General features: G+C 48.7%; 1 protein-coding gene across 3 annotated transcripts in view; it reads right to left on the bottom strand.

The window, feature by feature from the left end:
- Positions 1–20432, bottom strand: part of LOC146871825 (ATP-dependent chromatin remodeler CHD8-like) — a 3469548-nt gene that overhangs the window by 1514270 nt on the left and 1934846 nt on the right. For all 3 annotated transcript variants that reach the window (XM_085651762.1, XM_085651758.1, XM_085651757.1), the window contains one exon: positions 8101–8211. In XM_085651762.1, coding sequence (XP_085507888.1) covers positions 8101–8211 — 111 coding nt within the window. The remainder of the gene's footprint in view (positions 1–8100; positions 8212–20432) is intronic.

Raw genomic sequence — 20432 nt, 5'->3', positions numbered from 1 at the left:
CGGCGGAATCCACGTCCGCGTGCAGGTTGGGTCTGCGGCCGGTGGCTAGGCGGACGTGAGGAGGCGCCTCTTCCTTGGCCACGAAAGTGGCGAAAGGCGGAAGTTTGCGGCCGTGGGGCCGAGAGACCCAAGGACCTGGCCGTAGCCCGGGAGTCCTTAAAACGAGCCAGCGCACTATCCGCCTTCTCACCAAAAAGGCGAGTGCCATCAAAGGGCATATCCATGAGGGAACTCTGGACATCCCCCGAAAAAGACGTGGACCGCAGCCAGGCGTGGCGCCGGAGCGCCACCGTGGTGGAAATCGCCCTACCCAGCGAGTCCGTGGTGTCTAGTCCACACCGTATGGCATGTCGTGCTGCATCTCGCCCGTCAGCAAGCGCCTGGGAGAGACGAGACCGGGCCTCCTCCGGACACAGGGGCAGCACGTCCTCCACCGTATCCCACAGAGAGTGGGAGAAACGGTCCAAGAGGCAAGCGGTGTTCAAAGACCGCAGGCCCAAACTCAGGGAAGAGAACAGCTTCTTTCCGAACTGCTCCAGCCTCTTGGATTCCCGATCCAGAGGGGCGGACGGGAAGGAAGATTGGGAAGTGGAGGCCTGGATAACCAGACTCTCGGGGGTGGGGTGTTGGGACAGGAAACTGGGGTCGCCCGGAGCAGAGCGGTGCAGAACGTCTATGAGGGCCTCATTGAACTGCAGCAGAGGCTCTGTGGAGCTTGCTGACTGTTGAAGCACCTCTGTGAGGACGTTATTCCTCACGGCCACAGCAGGCAGCTCGAGCCCCAGGGCTGCGGCTGCCTTGCGCAGCACCACTGAAAAAGCTGCACCTTCCTCCAAGGCCACAGTCGGAGGAGAGATGAAACCAGCGTCCGGCGAAGTGTCCAGACCACTGGCATCCCCCAGCTCGTCTGCCCAGTCCTGTGAAAGTTGGCCCTGTATGGCCATAGGGTCCTCAGACCCCTCCCAGTCGCCCCCTTCATCCGATTCCTGATAAACAGGAGGAATGATGGGAGCCGGGCGGTAGATGAAACGCTCATCCATCGGCGTCGGGTGCTGCGTAAAGCGGCGCCGGGCCCGGACAGGGGCTAAACCGGGGAACGGCGCCGGCAGAGATCCAGGCCTGGATCCCTCGGGAACCTGCGGCGTCGGGACCGAAGTCGTTGACGGCGCCGGGGCCGGAGCCGCCGGCACGCGAGGTCGCCCAGTCGAGCCCGCAGGGCCCAAAGGCGCGCCGGTAGGCGTCGACGGCAGAGCCAGGCCCCTCATGGCCGAGAGGAAGGCACTGACCTCCGCCGGAGTCGCGTCAGTCCCAGGGACCGGCGGGTATGGGGACGGACGCGGGTCCTGCGGCTCCGATGGAGCCGCGGGGAGTGGGACCACCTTGACCCTCGGCCGAGTCGCGCGACCGGCGAGGTGAGTCCGAAGAGCGGTGTCGCCTCTTGGACTTCTTAGATCGCTTCGACTTACCCGAAGACTTCTAGCCCGACGAGCGATGATGGAGACTGCGGCTCCGCGACCGGTCCTTGGACCTCCTCCTGGACCGGGACCGTGAGCGGCGCGGAGCAGAGTGCGGAAGCTTGAGAAGCTTACAGGACCGCTCCCGCCTAGCCTTCGAGGTCAAGGCCTGACAATCGGGGCACGACTCCGCGTCGTGGTCGGCCCCCAGGCAGTAAAGGCACCGGCGATGGTGGTCCGTCACCGACATCAGGCGATGACATGCGTCACAGGCTTTAAACCCAGGCATCCTACCGGCACCAGAGTCGAGTTGACAGAAGACCAAAAAGAGTCAAAAAAGTTTAGTCAAAAATTGACTAAGGGGTAAGCTCTTCCCGGATCGGCGCTGTCTGGCGCGGAAAAAAGAAGAACTGACGTCAGCGCGCGAGGGCGGCGTCCAAGTACTCCGACGACTTCATTCCGGCGCACGACGCCAACGACGGACGCGGAGCCGCAGACGACGCCTAGTGACACGCAAGGGGTATTGCTACAAAAGTCTTTCCGGATCCAGACTGACGCATGGGGATATTCTAAGGTGAGGAATCTAACTAACGTGTTTCTTTCAGATGCTGCTTTCAGCAACTAGTCTCCACTGGATCTACCCCCCCCCCACTTTGGGCAGGAGAACCGGCTGGAAAAACAAGTGAGCAAAAGAGGTGTGCCCACCTCTGCCAACTCCACCTCACAGGTGGGGGAGCCGAGGTGAAGCACAACCTCGAGTCCCCACCATCTTGAGGATGGGGGGGACCCAGCCAACCAGGGACAGGCTCCTGCCCACCTCCCACAGGAGAGTGGCAGAATAGGGGGTGTACTCACCCCAGGGAGGGGGCCCATTGGTCCCTGCCATTTACCTACCTGTAACACCCCTAAATTTAGTATTTAGGGGCACCCTGAACCTTCCTTCCTCAGATCCAGCAACCACAAGAAAAGAAGACGGAGAAGAAGGATGAGAAGCCGTGCAGAGCTAACAAGAGGACGACGCCCACTGACTTGGCCCCAGCCCTGTCTCCCCTCGAATCTGCTCCTGCAAAACCCCGGCGTGTCCAGCGGCCAACAACCTCAAAAACCCAGGAGGACCTCCTTGCATTCACTTTCCAAGCTGTTTCTCCCGTGAACACCGGACGTGTTTGAACTGCAGCTTCTGGTGCCAGCCAGAAACTGCGAATCCAGCCCACTCTGCACCCGTCGAGCCCGGCCCAAGCTTGAGTGGAAAAACACCACGAGGAGGTCCCCCTGGCGATCCTGACCCAAGATCCGGTGACCCCCGACCTGCCTCATGCCTCCTGATGACGCCTGCAGCCTCAATCCAGAGGACCCCCCCCTACCGCGACCAGAGCGGGTAAGAAAATCCGACGACCCAAGGCACCCCTGAACCCGACGCCCCACGGCCTTGTGTGCCCAACCCAGCAGTGCCTAACCAACCCTCAACATCCCAACTTACCCCTCGAAGTGGTGGTCACTCCTGGAAGATCCTCGTCCCCGAGCCTGCAGTGTTTCTTTGTCCCGGAGAATCTCCATTGAAATCAACAGGGCACCCGACCTCAAAACAGCACCCTGCACCCGGCTGCCCTAGTGCCGCGGAGGGTGCCCCTTTGGTGCTAACTTGGTCCCCAACTTGCCCTGAGCTTAACCCTAGGAGCTTTGCTCCCACAACCCGTGGCCTGCTTGCCAGCAGCCACCAACCGGAGTCCGCCTATCCTCAAAAGGATAACATTGGGCTTCAACACACTGCACCCGGCCGCCCTAGTGCCACTAAGGGTGCAAGAACAGTGCATCACTGACCCTGGGAGACCCCCTGAGTCTAACCCCAGGATCCTAACTTTAAAGACCAGTTATCTACCTGGAAACCGATAACCTATTTTTCCCCATAGAATAACATTGACACTTTTTCTCCCAAAAAGTTTCTAAGTGTCGACTTTTGAAAATTACAAATATTCCTTAAAAATCAGCCGAATAAACAAAACTCATTTTTTCAACTGTTTTCAGGAAATGTCCGAGTGCTGAATCTAGGTATCCAGCACTGAGCAAGACAAGCATTTGCAATGCAATAGGTCTCGCATTTATAAGAGTTTGAGCTATTGGCATTGTAAAATTACAATGCCTTTTATTTATGTTTTGGTTTTAAAACAAATAAAAGGCATTGTCATTTACAATATCAGTAGCATATACTCGCATAAAAGCAGTGTGAGGCGTGCAGCAGTGTGCGGCGTGCAGCAGTGTGCGGCGTGCAGCAGTGTGCGGCGTGCAGCAGTGTGAGGCGTGCAGCAGTGTGAGGCGTGTAGCAGTGTGAGGCGTGCAGCAGTGTGAGGCGTGCAGCAGTGTGAGGCGTGCAGCAGTGTGCTGCGTGCAGCAGTGTCGTGCAGCATGCAGCAGTGAGTAATGCAGCAGTGAGTAATGCAGCAGTGTGACGCAGTGTGTGGCGTGCAGCAGTGTGTGGCGTGCAGCAGTGTTTCGTGTAGCATTGTGCGGCGTGCAGCAGTGTGTGGCGTGCAGCAGTGTTTCGTGTAGCAGTGTGAGGCGTGCAGCAGTGTGAGGCGTGCAGCAGTGTGAGGCGTGCAGCAGTGTGCGGCGTGCAGCAGTGTGCGGCGTGCAGCAGTGTGCGGCGTGCAGCAGTGTGCGGCGTGCAGCAGTGTGTAATGCAGCAGTGTGTGCAGCAGTGTGTGGCGTGCGGTAGTGTGCGGCGTGCAGCAGTGTGCGGCGTGCAGCAGTGTGTGGCGTGGTTTGCAAACAAGAAAAGCGGACATCAAAGGAAGGGTGGGAGGGAACGAGCATATGGGGTGTGAGTTATAACGAAAGTTAATTGTTGTAAGAGGGGATGCAGGAAGTGAGGCCGAGCGCGCTCTGGCAAAAGCAGTCTGCTGCTTTCAAGTCCGATGCCAGATGCCAGCTTCGCGCTTGAATGCCTCACATGCACTGGCCATAAACCGCATTCCTAAGGTCTTGTGCCCCTTACTAAATCTCTCTGAATGCGTGAGGAGGCGCACGCGCAGGAAGTAGCTGGTGGCAAATGGAATGCGCGTGGTTGTGCGCGTATCCGCCACCCGATCCGCCTGGGAAGCCTTTGGGAGCATTTTCTGAAGCCCCTACATAAATCTCGCTGAGCGATCGCTTACGCGATAGCCAGGCGAGACCTAAAAAAGTATCGTTAACATAACTTACCTGCTAAGTGAATTTCCCCCCATAGGATAACATTGGTGATTCTATGGGAACAAGTTTCCACGTGTCAACTTTTGAAATGCAATATTTCTTCTTTAAAAATCGTACCTTTAACCAAAACGCATTTCTTCACCTGTTTTCAGGAAATGTCTCAGGGATGAATCTAGGATCCAGCCCTGTGTTAGTAAAAGTAATCTCAAAAGTAATTAACTGCTTTTTTTACTTCAAAAGCCCATTCATTTGAATGTACCATACCTGCAATGTGTTGCAAACTGCTTACTTAGAACTGTAACCAAAACCAGTACAAGTTACACTGCAATTTTGAACTATGTTCATACAAGTAATTTACTACTGAAAAGTATTTTTAATGCTTACCTGTACCAGGCTTGCTTGGTTCTAGAAATAAAACATCAGTATATTTTTTATACAAAACAATTGGCCTCGAGTTCAGTTCTTGAGTGTGTGAATTCATTTGCTTGTGTGTACATCAAATGCTTTACACTGTCCTCTGATACGGCCTTACTGCTCTACCAAGCTACCACTTTAGAGAGTAAGGTTCTATCTAACTTTAACCTCTGCCAAACCTCTGGAGATCCTTTGACTATATACACACTGTACCTCACTTTGGTGCAGTATATATAGAGCCAGTTTCTTACAACAGCGTTAAGTTTTCGAATGTTTGCCGACATACAGCACCGCAATCCTGTATGGCCTTTAAATTCATCTGGTGTCGCGATCACGAGGACACTGCACAAAAACTACATTACCCAGAAAACCCTGGGGTGAGCCGGAAGGACACGCGTCATCTATGTGTGCATTCACCGGCTCCATAAAGCTTGGCAATCTTGAGCCCAGTTCCGTGTTGCCTACGAGGAAAAACCCGCCGCGAGCACCGTGTGTGCGTTCGACCACCGACTCCGAAGCAACTGAGAAACCAGACGCCTTTCCCCCGAGACTGCCGCCGAAGGAAGGAACTGTGTGGAGACAGGCAGGCAACGGAGACTGCACGACATTTACAGGTAACCCGCATGGTTGCGGGAAAGAGAACCCTGACCCCACAGGTACTTGAGTGCTCCCGCTGTGCTGGAACAGTGGAGGAGCGCAATTGAGAAAGCGCTATTAGCTCCTTGAGTGCTAGAGAGCTCCCGCAGTGCAGGAACAGCGGTCGAGCACTTTTGGGGGAGCGCCAGAGCTCCTCGTATCCTTGGGTGCTCCCGCTGTGAAGGAACAACGGTCGAGCACATCATCTCCTACAAGAAGTAGGAACATACTGCAGAGTGGGACAAGACGCAGGATTGTAGGGGGACGGAGTGCCCTCCCTTGTCCTCTCTTCTTTCATTTTTCCCTACCTTGTAATTACCGGGGTATTTCGTGTTTGGACTTCCACCCTTTATGATTTTGCCAGGCATTAGAGGGTCATCGGGGCTGGATACAAAACGAGGATCCTGAGTGTCAGCAACAGCTGATTACCTCTGCCTCTTGGCTGTGGGGACCTACACTCTGATAACAGTGAGTTCAAGATAGGGGAGTTAGGGTGGGTAAGATTTCCTGTAAAACTGGCGCCTCGTTACAAGTCTCCTGTTTTCTTGCTCATAGTGCCCTGCACAAGAAAACCCACGAACACGTCCCTGACCTGCAGTCCCAACGGATTTTACCTGCTCCACTACTCCTGCCGTGAACCTTGTTCCCCCCCCTTTTCTCCCCCACCTGCTTCCTCGCACTGCTCAGGTTTTCTACCGTGGTGAGCGCTGGTGGAAGGGGGAAGAAGGGGGACAGTCAACACACGCATCGTTCCTCCTGGCCGGCTCAGGTTAGTGGGTTGTTGTAATACTGCTGACACTCTGACGCATCCGCAACATCTGGGCACAGTCATCAAAGGCCCTCAAATCGTTCTCCAACCAGAGGCACCATAACACACTCCAAGAGGGTCTGTTACAGACATCTGTTTGCAACAGTCCACACATGGTTTGAGCCTTGTAGTTGTACAAAGTAAAATTTTCACTTGTAATCAATCAATCCCTACTTGTATAGCGCAGCTTGTCACCCGTGAGGGTATCCAGGCGCTGGGTTGCAGGTCTCAGTTGAACAGCCAGGCCTTATGTCCCTTCCTGAAGTCTGTCAACAAGGGTGATATTCACAGGTGGAGGGTAAGGGAGTACCGGGATTTGGCGGCGGTGTGGGAGAAGGATTGTCCTCCGGTACAGCAGCAGCGGATAAGCAATGTCTGTGCGAGGGCAAGGTGAGCGGAGGTTTCTGGATGGTTGATGGGAAGTTCAGGCGGTGGCTCATGTATGCTGGTCCTTGGTCATGGAGGGCGTTGTAGGCGTGGGTCAGAAACTTGAATTGGCACCTTTTCTAGTTGGGGAGCCAGTGGAGGTCTCTCAGGTGCTTGGTGATGTGGGTCCCTTTGGGCAGGTAGAGGATCAGTCTGGCTGCTGCATTCTGCACACTGGAAAACTGTAGGAAAAGGGTCTAAAAAAGACCAAGGAATAATTCTAAATCGTGAGACGCAGAAGCAAAGCAAATGTCAGGGCACATGAGTAGCTCATGATTGCATAACCATTCAAAGAAGACTCAGTCTGCCAGTTAGGGCTGGAATGTCCCAGCAGAGTCTAGACTAATCTGCAAATGTCTGAGCCCTAACTGAGGTGGCATGGTGGGCGAAAGAATGATGGGTTGGAATGCTACCCGGAGCAATTGGCAGTTGTTAGCCAAATTGAAAGCATTTCTGCCATCACCTATTGGGTGTTTGAAAACGTCTACTAATCATTTCCCGGGCATAGTGGGACATCAAGGAACAGCTATCCAGTTAAGAATGTGCCTGCAAATAACTGTTCCAACTGAGAAAAAGAAGGAGGAAGCACAGATTTACCAATTGTTGCAAACTGTTAGAAGGGCACAAATGCTAGCTACCATGAGACATCTTTAAAGGCAGCTCAGTCCACAGGTGCAAATGGAGACTCCGGAAGGATCCAATTGATCTTTGAAACATCAAACCTTATGACATGGCTAAAATGTAAATTGACAGCTGAAGTACTTATTTTATCTGCATTTTCTTTTACACACAATTACACACAGGAGAATTGCACATACATATGCTTTTACATACAGTTACACTGAGAGACAGATCTAGTAATTTGTCACCAAGGTTTCAAAGCAAGGATTAGAAACCAGGTTCAAAGACCGCAAACAATCCACTAGACTACATCCCATCCTGTGAGGACATCTGGTGTACACAACACCACCAGCAATCTGAAGCAAAGCCTTGCAAGTGCCACAATTTCAGTTTGAATCTCTCTTCCCTCCTTATGCTACTCTACCCACGCAGACCTAACTCCCTAAACATCACCTTGACAACCAGTCATGCATCAACATCTGCCAATAACAGTCCATCACTAAATTCTCCCTCATTATTCACATTATACGGATAGGTTTTTACCAAATACTTTACCTTGCTGTTAATAGAATCTATGTCGAGATCAGCTTTCTTGGCCCACTTCTGCCAGAAGTTTGGATCATCCAATGCAATGTCTGTCCTGTTTTCAGATGCTACAAAGCTCGCCTAAAGCAAAAAAAAACAGATATCATTAATGAACCAGATGACATGCTTCATGCTCTATGGGTTACACTTATGCTATATTTATACAGATGTGGAGGGTTTGGGGTTTCTCTGCATCCATGCTGTAAATCAAACCAAAGTGCATAAACAATTATCATTCAAACTATAGTTCAATTCCATTACTACTGTAAAGTATTTATTGCTTACCTATGATAGGCTTGCTGGTTCTAGAAAATAAAATAACTAACAGAATATTTTTATACAAAAACAATTGGTCTGAAGTTCAGTTTTTGAGTGTGTGAATTCATTTGCTGACAGTGTGCACAACAAATGCTTAACACTGTCCTCCGATACTGCCTTACTGCACGACCACACTACCACTAATAGAGAGTGAGGTGCTATCTAACTTTATCTCTGCCAACCTTTGTGGATCCACTGGACTGTGCACACTATACCTCAATTTGGTATAGTACGTGCAGTCGTCCACCAACACTAGATCTGATAACGGACCTTGAGCTTGGTTCCACTGACGTGCTAAGCATTTGAAGTCTTGCGTAGGGGAATATAAAAATGCAAGACACTATTATTTCCAGTAACTGCATTAACACTAAGGAGTGTTGAGGCTGAAACTGAGACATCAGGGTTTGTATATTGGGGACTCTGGCTGGAGTTGGGGATGCTAGAGCTTTTTGTGTGTTTATAGTAGCTCCTAGATATGCTTGAGGTGTGGATGGTTGGCCATGGGATTTGGACAGATTTACTGTGAATCCGAGCTCGTGGAGCAATTGCACAGTTTTCTGTGTGGGGCGTAGACAGCTGTTGTACGAGCTGGCCTTTATGAGCAAGTCGTCCAAGTATGGGAAGACATGAATATGTTGTCTTCTTAGATGGGCTGCGACTATTGCCAAGCATTTTGTGAAAACCCTAGGTGCGGTTGTTATTCCGAATGGGAGGACTTTGAATTGATAGTGCTGACCTGCTACCACAAACCTGAGGTATTTGCGGTGTGCAGGGTGTATTGGAATATGAAAGTAAGCGTTCTTTAAATCCAGAGTGGAGAGAAAGTCCCCTTCCTGAAGGGGAAGCATTTGTTGGAGTGTTACCATATGAAAATGGTCTGACTGAATGTATAGATTTAGTTCTCTGAGGTCTAATATAGGCCTGAGAGAGCCGTCGATTTTGGGAATTAGAAAGTAGAGGGGGTACACCCCCTGCTCCCTGGTATGGTAAACGGACTGGTTCTATTGCACCTTTCTGGAAGAAAGAGAGAACCTCTTTCTCTAGAAGGGTGAGATGTTCTTGTGACATGAGGTGTGACCTTGGAGGAATTTTCGGTGGAGTGCTTGTAAGCTCCAGGCAATAACCAGATTGGATTTGTCTGATGTAATCGTATTCCAAATGGATCGAAATTGGGAAAGACGTTCCCCGACAGGAGTGGAATGTTCGGAGGGTACGGAAAGGAAGTCACTGTTTGGCGTTTGCAGGGGAAGTGCGTGTTGAGTTACCTCTGCCTCTTTCCTTGCCGTGGTTTCCTCTATATCCTCCTCTAAAATAACCTCTTGAAAAAGGCGACTGATTGTTGCCCTTGTAAGAGGAGGAGGGATTGTCTAAAGACTCATTTTTGGAGCCACCCCTGTAAAATGAGCGACAGAAGGATCCTCTGTTGGAAGGAGATTGTAAGGCCCCGATAGACTTAGCAACTTCAGTATCTTTTTTCATGTTTTCTAGTGATGTAACAACAGCTGGATCAAAAAGAGGTGTTCTTTGTCAAAGGGGTGATTAAGAATAGAGGCTTGTACCTAGAATCCTGAAATTCTTAACCAAGCAGGTCTACGAAGCAGTACACTAGTGTTTACTGCCCGAGCTGCTATGTCTGCCTGATCTAGAGCACACCTGATAGAGGTATTAGATATTAATTTAATAATTGAATAATTGAATAGGGGCACTAGCTCTAGACTTGTGCTCATCAGGAAGAAATTCAATGAGCTTTTCAAGCTCATCATAATGAGCTCTATCATACCTTGCCAACAGTGCTTGAGCATTGGCAATGCTCCAATGATTAGCTGCTTGTGATGCTACCTTTTTGCCGAAGCATCAATTAGTTTGGACTCTTTATCAGGAGGAGGGGCTTCCCCTGTTTGCGAATTAGATCTTTTACGAGCGTTGAAAACTAGGAGTGAGTCCAAGAGTAACTGGCCTTAGATTTATACAAGGTCATTAGGTGCAGATTTTTATTTTTTTCTCTACCCTTTAAGCATACCATTTCACATTGGTAGTGTTTGTGTAGCCCTTTGAGATGTGTCAAACAGAAAATCCTCCTCTAAAGTCTCATTATGAAGCTCTACTCCAGGATATTGTACAGCTCTGTTAACGAGATCAATGAACAAGTTACTTACCTTCAGTAACTATATATCTGTAAGAAACATAGGTTAGTTATAGATTCCTTACCTTAGCATTACCCCCAGAGGTCAGACTGGATCCGGAAGGTTTTCCGTCAGCAGTACCCCTGCGCGTCGGATGGTGGCGTCTGTTGACTTCATGTTTGTCAGCATGGTCCCCGGGAAGACATCGTGGTAGCTACATATACGCCGCCCTTGCGTGCGGACGTCAGTTCTGTACACGACTTTCCACGCCAGAAGCGTAGAGCCATGCAAGACACTGACCACTGGTGCAAAAAACTAGGGCCCTGAAAGGAAGTCCTTAACCCTAGAAATCAGTTCTCAGAACGGGGAGGATGGGTGGGGCGGTAAGGAATCTGTAACTAACCTATGTTTCTTACAGAAATATCATTACCAAACGCAAGTAACTTGTTCATCTGAAAGAAACAGTTATTTAAAGATTCCTTACCTTAGAATAGATACCCCAGCAATACCAACCCCGGAGGTGGGTCTGCGAACTAACTTCATACCAGAAAGTCCTGGAGAACAGAACAGCCAAAGAAGCCGTCTCTCCGGACTTGGCTGTCCAGGTGTAAGAAACTGGCTCTATATATACTGTACCAAAGTGAGGTACAGTATGTATAGAGTCCAAGGGTCTCCAGAGGTGTGGCAGAGGTTAAAGTTAGATAGAACCTTACTCTCTAAAGTGGTAGCTTGGTCTAGCAGTAAGGCAGTATCAGAGGACAATGTAAAGCATTAGATGTACACACTCAGTCAGCAAATGGTCCCACACACTCAAGAACTGAACTCTAGGCCAATTGTTATGTATAAAAAATAAACTGTGGTTTTATTTCTAGAACCAAGCAAGCCTCGTACAGGTAAGCATATAAATACTTTGCAGTAGTAATTGTCTTGTTTGAAGACAGTTCAGAATTGCAGTATAACTGGTACTGGTTTTTATTACAGGTTTAATAAAGCAGTTTGCAACACATTTCAGGTATAGTACATTCAATTGAATGGTCTTTTTAAGTAAAATGCAGTTAATTACTTTTCAGATTACTTTTTTAACCACAGGACTGGATCCTAGATTCAGCCCTGGGACATTTCCTGAAAACAGGTGAGTAAATTTGTTTTGGTTAAAGGTATGATTTTTAAGGAATATTATTGTATTTCAAAAGATGACACACAGAAACTTTTTAACATAGAATCACCAATGTTATCCTATGGGTGGAAATTCACTTCGCAGGTAAGTTAGGTTATCGTTACGTTTTCTTATGCAGTACTGGATCCTGGATTTAGCACTGGGACATTTCCTGAAAACAGTTGAGAAAATGCATTTTGATTAATCGGCTGATTTTTAAGGAATATTTGCAGTTTTCAAAAGTCGAGAAAAAATGTAAATGTTATCCTATGAGGAAAAGGAATATGCTACATACCAGTATGCATCTGTTCTTGGCATGTAGAGCTGCAGATCTACACACTTTTGCATAGATCGCCATCTGGTGTTGGGCCCGGATGTTTGCAGTTTGTTTTTCCTCTTGGAAAGTCTTTGGATGTCACAAGGTGGGTGACTCCTCCTTTGGATCGTATTGCGCATGGGCTTCGGCTCCATCCTCAGATTGTTTTTCGCCAGCAGGGAAAGATGGAGCGTAGTAATAACAGTGAAGAAACCCATGTGTGTTGTATCTAAATAAGATAGACTGGAACAGATACAGGTAGCCGGGGAGGCGGGTGGGCGTGTGTAGATCGGCAGCTCTACATGCCAAGAACAGATGCATACTGGTAAGTAGCATATTCCGTTCGAGGCATATGAGCTGCAGATTACACACTTTTGCATAGACTATATAGCAGTTCCCAACCTTAGCGGCGACCACCGGTATCTGTTGCAGTTGTTTGAAATAGTGTTTTTAGTACAGCCTGGCCCACACTAGCTTGTTGCTTGGTTTGCACATCTACACAGTAGTGTTTAGTGAAAGTGTGCGGTGTTGACCATGTAGCTGCTTTGCAGATATCATCTAATGGGATGTTCCCTAGAAAAGCCATAGAAGCCCCTATCTTTCGTGTAGAATGGGCTTTAGGGGGAACGGATAGCGTTCATTTTGCTTTGTGGTATCAAATCTGGATGCATTTTACAATTCACCTAGCTATCCCTGATTTTGAGATGGGGTTGCCCTTGTGTGGTGGAGAGAAAGAGACAAACAGTTGTTTGGTCTTTCTGAAAGGTTGTGTTCTTTGGATATAGTAAAGTAAGGCTCGTTTGACATCTAGCGTGTGTAGAGCCCTTTCTGCAACAGTTTGAGGTTGCGAGAAAAATACCAGTAATTCAACGGATTGGTTTAGGTGAAAAGGGGAAATGACTTTAGGTAGGAATTTTGGGTTGGTACGGAGAACAACCTTGTTCTGGTGCATTTGAAGAAAAGGTTCTTGTATGGTAAGTGCTTGTATCTCACTGACCCTTCTAAGGGAAGTGATGGCTACAAGAAAAGCTGTTTTCCATGTGAGAAATTACAGTTCGCATTTATGCAAAGGTTCGAAGGGCGGCCCCATTAGCCTTGTGAGAACGATATTTAAGTTCCACACAGGTGAGGGTGGTACTCTGGGGGGAATTATTCTTTTTAGGCCTTCCATGAAGGCTTTAATGGCAGGTACTCTGAAAAGTGATAGGTGCTGCCTGTTTTGTAGGTAAGCTGCAATTGCTGCGAGGTGTAGCCGAATGGAGGTATATGCTAGATTACACTTTTGTAGGTGGAGTAAGTAGCATATGATGTGTTGTATAGACACGTCTAGAGGATTGATTGTGTTGTTATGGCAATAAACAACAAATCTTTTCCACTTGGCAGCGTAGCAGGCTCTAGTGGTAGGGCGTCTAGCTTCTCTGATGACGTTCATACAGTCAGGGGGAAGGTTTAGGTATCTGAATTCTAGGATTTCAGGAGCCAGATCGCAAGGTTGAGCTGAGCTGGGTCCGGGTGCCTGATCTCTCCATGGTTCTGGGTTAGGAGGTATGCTGAGAGGTGTAGCTTTTGGTGTGGTACTACCGAGAGTTCCAGCAGCGTGGTGTACCACGGTTGTCTGGCCCATGTTGGAGCTACTAGGATCAGCGTGAGGGAATGCTGTTGTAGCTTTCGCACCAATAATGGAATTAGTGGGAGAGGTGGAAAAGCGTACGCAAATTTGCCTGACCAGTTCATCCATATCGCATTTCCTTTGGACAATGGGTGTGGGTATCTGGCGGCGAAGCTTGGGCATTTTTTGATTTCGTGGGTGGCGAATAGGTCTATTTGTGGATGCCCCCACGTTTGAAAGAACGGGTGAAGAACCTGCGGGTGAAGTTCCCACTCGTGGATCTGCTGCGTCTGTCTGCTGAGCAGATCTGCCATGGTGTTCTGGACTCCTGGGATATGTTGGGCTAGGAGAAAGATTTTGTGTGGAATTGCCCATCTCCATATGCTCTGTGCTAGTTGAGAATGCTGTGGAGAGTGTGTGCCGCCTTGTTTTTGAATGTAATACATGGCCGTCATGTCTGTGCGAATAAGGACTGCCTTGCCTAAAATCTGTGCCTGAAAGGATTTTAGGGCTAGAGAGATTGCCAGTAACTCCAGATGGTTGATATGGAGTAAATTTTGTTGCGGCGTCCATGTGCCCTGCACTGTGAGGTGTAATAGATGAGCTTCCCAGCCGGAGAGCGATGCGTCTGTTGTTAGTATTATTTGTGGAACCGAGTCAAGGAACGGTCGACCTTTGGAAAGGTTTGTGGTGTTCCACCACTGCAGTGAGCGATGGGTGCGACCGTCTACCAACACCAGATCTGTCAGTTGCCCCTGGGCCTGGTTCCATTGGCGTGCTAAGCACTCTTGGAGTGGATGCATCTGGAGTCTTGCGTGGGGCACTATGAAAATGCAAGAGGCCATCATCCCTATCAGTTGTATAAACACTCTTGCTGGAAGGGAGTGTTGAAGTATGAATCTTTGTCGCAAAGCCTGAATGTTTGCAATCCTGGCAGGATTGGGGTAGGCTATGGCTTTTGAGGTGTCTATGGTGGCACCGAGGTATTGTTTTATGTGGGATGGTGTTAGTTGGGACTTTTGGTGGTTCACCGTGAAGCCTTGTTGGTGAAGTAGTTGGATTGTAGTGGCGGTGTGGTGTACACATTGGTTGTAGGACGTGGCTTTTATCAGCCAGTCGTCCAAGTATGGGAAGACGTGAATGTGCTGTCTTCTGAGGTGTGCCGCCACTACCGCTAGGCACTTGGTGAATACCCGTGGTGCTGTTGTGACTCCGAATGGGAGCACTTTGAACTGGTAGTGTTGCCCGTCCTCTACAAATCTGAGGTACTTTCTGTGAGCATGGTGAACTGGAATGTGGAAGTATGCGTCTCAAGTCCAGTATGGTGAGGAAGTCGTTCTGGGAGAGGAGCGGAAGCACCTGCTGAAGCGTTACCATGTGAAAATGGTCTGAATGTATGTGTTTAGGGGCCGGACATCTAGAATAGGTCGTAGAGTCTCGTCCCTTTTTGGTATTAGAAAATATAGGGAGTAGACCCCTAAATTTTGCTGACTGACGGGAACTTGTTGTACTGCTCGATTTTCCCGGCCTTCTTGTGTTGTAGAGCGATTAATATGACTTCAGTCTCTTTCCATCCAAGTCTAAGGATTAGAGTAGTGAATAGAGCCTATTTATTAGACACTTTGACACGATCCTGTGCTCCTCCCCATAGATCAGGGCTTACATACATAGCCTAGGGGATAGATTCGTTAGTATTAAGGATAACCTGCCCTATAGTGAGGGTATTTCATGGAGTCGTGCTGAATTCAGGCCTGGTAGGCCTCAGACAGGAGAGACTCCATCTTTCTTTCTGCCCCGGCAGCTTGGGACATTTCTAGGTGAAGGGTGATATTTTAGTTATGAGGTGTTATTCGCTCGGAGAGAACCGGTTCAGGCCGGCCCTTATCGAAGGAGTGTATTCTTCCCCTGCCGAAGACACTACATCAGGCCGGCCGGCTGGGAACGTGTCCTTGGCACGGGGAGGTACAGGAATTTGGTGGGCGGCAGGTTTCGAGCTGGAATTTTCCATGAGAGAATGCACCTCTATATTAGTGAAAGTCTGAGTTAGATATTGGCACTTGCTTCTAGTCCATAGGCGGCACCTGGCCGTTAGCAGAAAAGCTACTACTTATTTCAGGGAAGACAGATGATGAACTTGAATCTAAAGAGGAGAGAGTAGCCGATGAGGAAGAGGTTCCAGTGACTCGGAGAGGGAGAAGGGAGTAGATCCGCGACTGCGGAGGTGTGACTTCCAGGCGAAGCCGAGGCACAGACGAGAAGGGAACCTAGATGACCATTGAGCACAGGCTACATACGACTAAGGTGATGTCGACCCCTTTTTATTGAAGTGTATAACTTAACCTTTTACTTTCCTTGCAGGTTGTATATATGATGTATTCTGTGAGTGTGCATGTAGCAATTAAATAAAGTATTTAGCTTGTTGTGAGTCAGCATGTGTTGTGTATCCTTGTATAGGAGGATAGCCTATTCTTCTAGTCAGATTCAACTTGACATGAACAGATGTTAATCCTGATCAGGTAAGTGGTAACTGAATGAGGGAGAAAAGAGCCCCTCGAACTAAAGAACAGGTTGTGCTCAACTAATAGTCTTTGTGTGATCTGATACATAGTAACCCCGATTCCCCTATCGTGTACTACGGTGATAATAGGATGAGCTCGTGCTAAGGCTGCCGTCTGGGTAGGAAGTACTGGGTCCGTTCGAGACCGCGAGGCTAGGGCTGCCGTCTGGGTAGGAAGTTCTGGGTCTGTCTGAGACCGCGAGACTGTGGCTGCCGTCTGGGTAGGAAGTTCTGGGTCTGTCTGAGACCGCGAGACTGTGGCTGCCGTCTGGGTAGGAAGTTCTGGGTCTGTCTGAGACCGCGAGGCTGTGAGGTCTGAGACTGCGAGACTGTGGCTGCCGTTTGGGTAGGAAGTTCTGGGTCTGTCTGAGACCGCGAGACTGTGGCTGCCGTCTGGGTAGGAAGTTCTGGGTCTGTCTGAGACCGCGAGACTGTGGCTGCCGTCTGGGTAGGAAGTTCTGGGTCTGTCTGAGACCGCGAGACTGTGGCTGCCGTCTGGGTAGGAAGTTCTGGGTCTGTCTGAGACCGCGAGACTGTGGCTGCCGTCTGGGTAGGAAGTTCTGGGTCTGTCTGAGACCGCGAGACTGTGGCTGCCGTCTGGGTAGGAGGTTCTGGGTCTGTCTGAGACCGCGAGACTGTGGCTGCCGTCTGGGTAGGAAGTTCTGGGTCTGTCTGAGATCGCGAGGCTGTGAGGTCTTGATATATATATATATATAATAGGAATTCCCTGTCCCTAGGTGGTACATATATATGTGGTTATTTAGGTGTAAAAAGGCCCTAGGGAGGGGGTAACGTTCTGGTTTGGGTTAGAAAGGCTCTGTTGAGCGGGTTCCACCTGATCCGAAAACCCAAGCAGAACATTTGGCGTCGCGAACTGTTTACGAAACCTGTGTGCGTTTTGTTTGTCTTATGTTTGCTTTCGGTGTGTGCGTGGTTTTCTTTGCATTCTTTTTTATATATTTGCGTGTATAGTTTTTTTTTTTTCCTCTCTCTCTTTCTCTCTTCCTTTCTTTTCTCTGCGTTTCTTTTTCTTTCTTTTTTCGCGATGTTTTCTAAGAAATCTAAATCTACTCTTAAATTGTCCGTTGATATTCCCGGATGGGATTCAACGCCTTATGGAGCCTTAGCCCGTGAGTGGGCTGACTCTACTGGTCTGAGTGAAAATTGGAACTCTTCTTTAGAGTCGGCGGAACCGGCTGACGTGATTACTTGTTTGCAGACGGCACCTGTATTGAAGGGTGAGGAGGTTCCCGCTTTGGGGCGCAGAGGTTGGGTTATTCTGTCTGCGTATCGGATTCTGCATGAGAGATTGTTGAAATTACAGATCTCTCTTAAGGATGTGGAGGCACACTTTGTTGAGATTCAGAATTCTAATACTCTACTGCGATGTCAAAATAAGTTGCTTTCTGACAAACTTGACACTTACCAAACGGTTGCCGAAAGGGCGGCTGTGCGGATTGCTCGTTATAAGTACAAGAACAGGCGTGGTCGAGTTTCGACGCGTAAGGTGCGTCTGGTCGTGGCGAAAGCTGGACTAGATTGGAATCCTGATGAATGGGATGGTAATATCTGGGACTCGAGTACCTCTTGTTCCTCGGGTGAGGAGTCTGTTACGCACGCACGAGTTTTCTCGTTCCCGTCATGAATGTAAGTCTGCTTCTCGCACCTCTGATGGTGCACCCCGTGATTATGCTCGTTCTTCGGGCGGGATCGATGCTTCTTACACTGATTGTCCCTCTACTAGTACTGCTCGGGCTCCTTGTGATGCTCGTCCCGTGGTCTCTGCGCATCCGGTTTTTCGTCGGAAGTTGCAGCAATCTCCTAATGCTCCGCAGGGTGTTTCTTTGGACTGTTTAGAAGATTTTACTCAACAAGAAATTAGTGATATTTTGCAGCGCTTTCGGCAGCGGACTGGTGAGGCCTTGCTCACATGGATGGTGCGCCTTTATGAACTGGGCGCTGCCGGTATTATGCTGGATACTGGCGACTGTTTGAAATTTTGTTCTTTGAGTTTGGATTCTACTGTGCAAGATCATTTTCGTAACTATAATGGTGCTGGTCAAATTTCTTTGCTCCAATTGGCGACTGAGGGTTGTAATTTGAAGTATCCTACTGAATCTGACTGGCCTGTCAATGACAAGCCGTGGTATACCTTGCGTGATGCTGCGCAACGTCTTAAGGAGGAAGTGATGAAAACGGCTATTTTTCTGGGCACTGCTGACAGGTTGCTTGATGGGATGTTGACTTCTTCTGTGCGGAATCGTATCATTCGCTCTTCTCCTGTCGCCTACAAGCAGGTCATGATGACTTTGTTGATTAACCAGACTGGTAATGTGCTATCTACGGTGTTGGAATCGGTGCGCCAACTCGGTGAGTTGGGTGAGTGGTTTAAACCTGAACGTCAGCCCCGGTCTGACACTCGTACTCCTGGTGAATATAAATTTACTAGACGTGATATCTTTACTGGTCTTTTGGCTGATGGTGTACGTCGGGAGGACATTGATGGTGAGACTACTGCTCATTTGTGGGAGTTGTTTCGCAAACGGGGCTTGGATCGGAAGGAGGGTGCCCGGCGTGTTCGAACGACTGAGTGTGATCGTGGTTGTTCTGATGGTAGCGGTGATGACGATCGCCGTGGGCGCTCTGATCGTCGTGATGATCGGTGTCCTGTACGTGATCTGTCCCCCCGTCGAGAGCGGGACAGGGAGAGAGAGGGGGAAAAGGAAAGGGGGAGAAATGATCATGCTTACAGCAGGCGTAGAGATGATAGGGATCAATCTCCTGAGTTGAGGAGGAGAGAGAATCGTCACAGCTTGGTTGATCGTAACCCACGGTATAATACTGAAGACTTGAATCCGTTCCGTACGGGGAATGGATATGAACAGGAGGTACCGATACCGAAGAAACGTGAGAGTCTTTATCCTGATTTGTCCTGGTACACAGAATGCAGTAAGAATGACTAGGAAATAGGTCAAGCTCCGGTACACAGATGGGCTCATAGAGATAATAGACCCTATGTAGATATTGATATTTATTGGAGACATCGTAATATCCAAAGGGCCCGAGCATTAGTTGATACAGGAGCGGAGGCCACTCTTATTCATGGAAAATCAAAGAAGTTTACAGGGCAGCCTTTTACTATTACCGGATTAGGAGGAAAAGAAACCCCTGCAGTTCAAACTTTGCTTGAAATGAGAATAGGTAGAATCCCTAGAAAGGAATATTCTGTATTAGTGGTGCCACTCTTAGAATTCATAATTGGAATTGATATTTTGAAGGGAATGACGTTGCATCTTGATGATGGGTGTTACCAATTTGGAACGACGCATTATATCTCGTCCAGACCTATACGGGTTGGTCGTTTAAGGATGCCCCCCATACAAGTTCCCCAGGCGACCAAAGTGGTTTGTCAGAAGCAGTATCGTATTCCGGGTGGTCATGAAGAGATTAGTACCACCATTCAGGAGTTGGTTGATGCAGGTGTTATAACTCCAGTTACCTCTGCTTGGAATAATCCTGTTTGGCCGGTGCGTAAGAGTGATAATTCTTGGCGCATGACTGTTGATTATCGAGAATTGAACAAACACACGCCCTCTTTGACTGTTGCAGTACCGGATGTTATTACCCTGATTGAAAGAATCCAAACACATCCAGGTACATGGTATGCGTCCATCGATATTGCTAATGCTTTCTTTTCTATTCCAATTGCCCCTGAGTGTCAGGAACAGTTCAGTTTTACGTGGAACGGGCGTCAGATGACGTTTAGAAGTCTTCCTCAGGGCTATGTGCATAGTCCTACGATTTGTCACCGGCTGGTGGCAGAACATTTGGCTGAGGTACCAGTTCATCCCAAAATTCAGATATGTCATTATATTGATGATGTTTTGATCCAAGGCGAAACACAAGAGGATGTTCAGACACAATTAGATAGAGTCATTGAGTGTCTGCGTGAGAAAGGTTGGGAGATCAATCCGGATAAATTACAAGGTCCGTCCCAAGCTGTAAAATTTTTAGGTATTAATTGGCATGAGGGACTCCGCGAGGTGATCCCTCAAGTTAAACAGAAGATTCTTGATTTTTCGGTTCCGAGGAATAGGAAGGAAGCCCAGAGCTTCATTGGCTTATTTGGTTTTTGGCGCCAGCATATTCCTCATTTGAGTCAAATATTGGCCCCTTTGTACCGAATTACACGTAAAAAGAATGCATTTGAATGGGATAAGCAA

The sequence above is a fragment of the Triturus cristatus genome, chromosome 1_1, assembly GCF_964204655.1.
Source record: "Triturus cristatus chromosome 1_1, aTriCri1.1, whole genome shotgun sequence".
Lineage (NCBI taxonomy): Eukaryota > Metazoa > Chordata > Amphibia > Caudata > Salamandridae > Triturus > Triturus cristatus.
The sequence above is the reverse complement of the archived record's forward strand: the minus strand, read 5'-3'. Positions and strand labels throughout refer to the sequence as shown.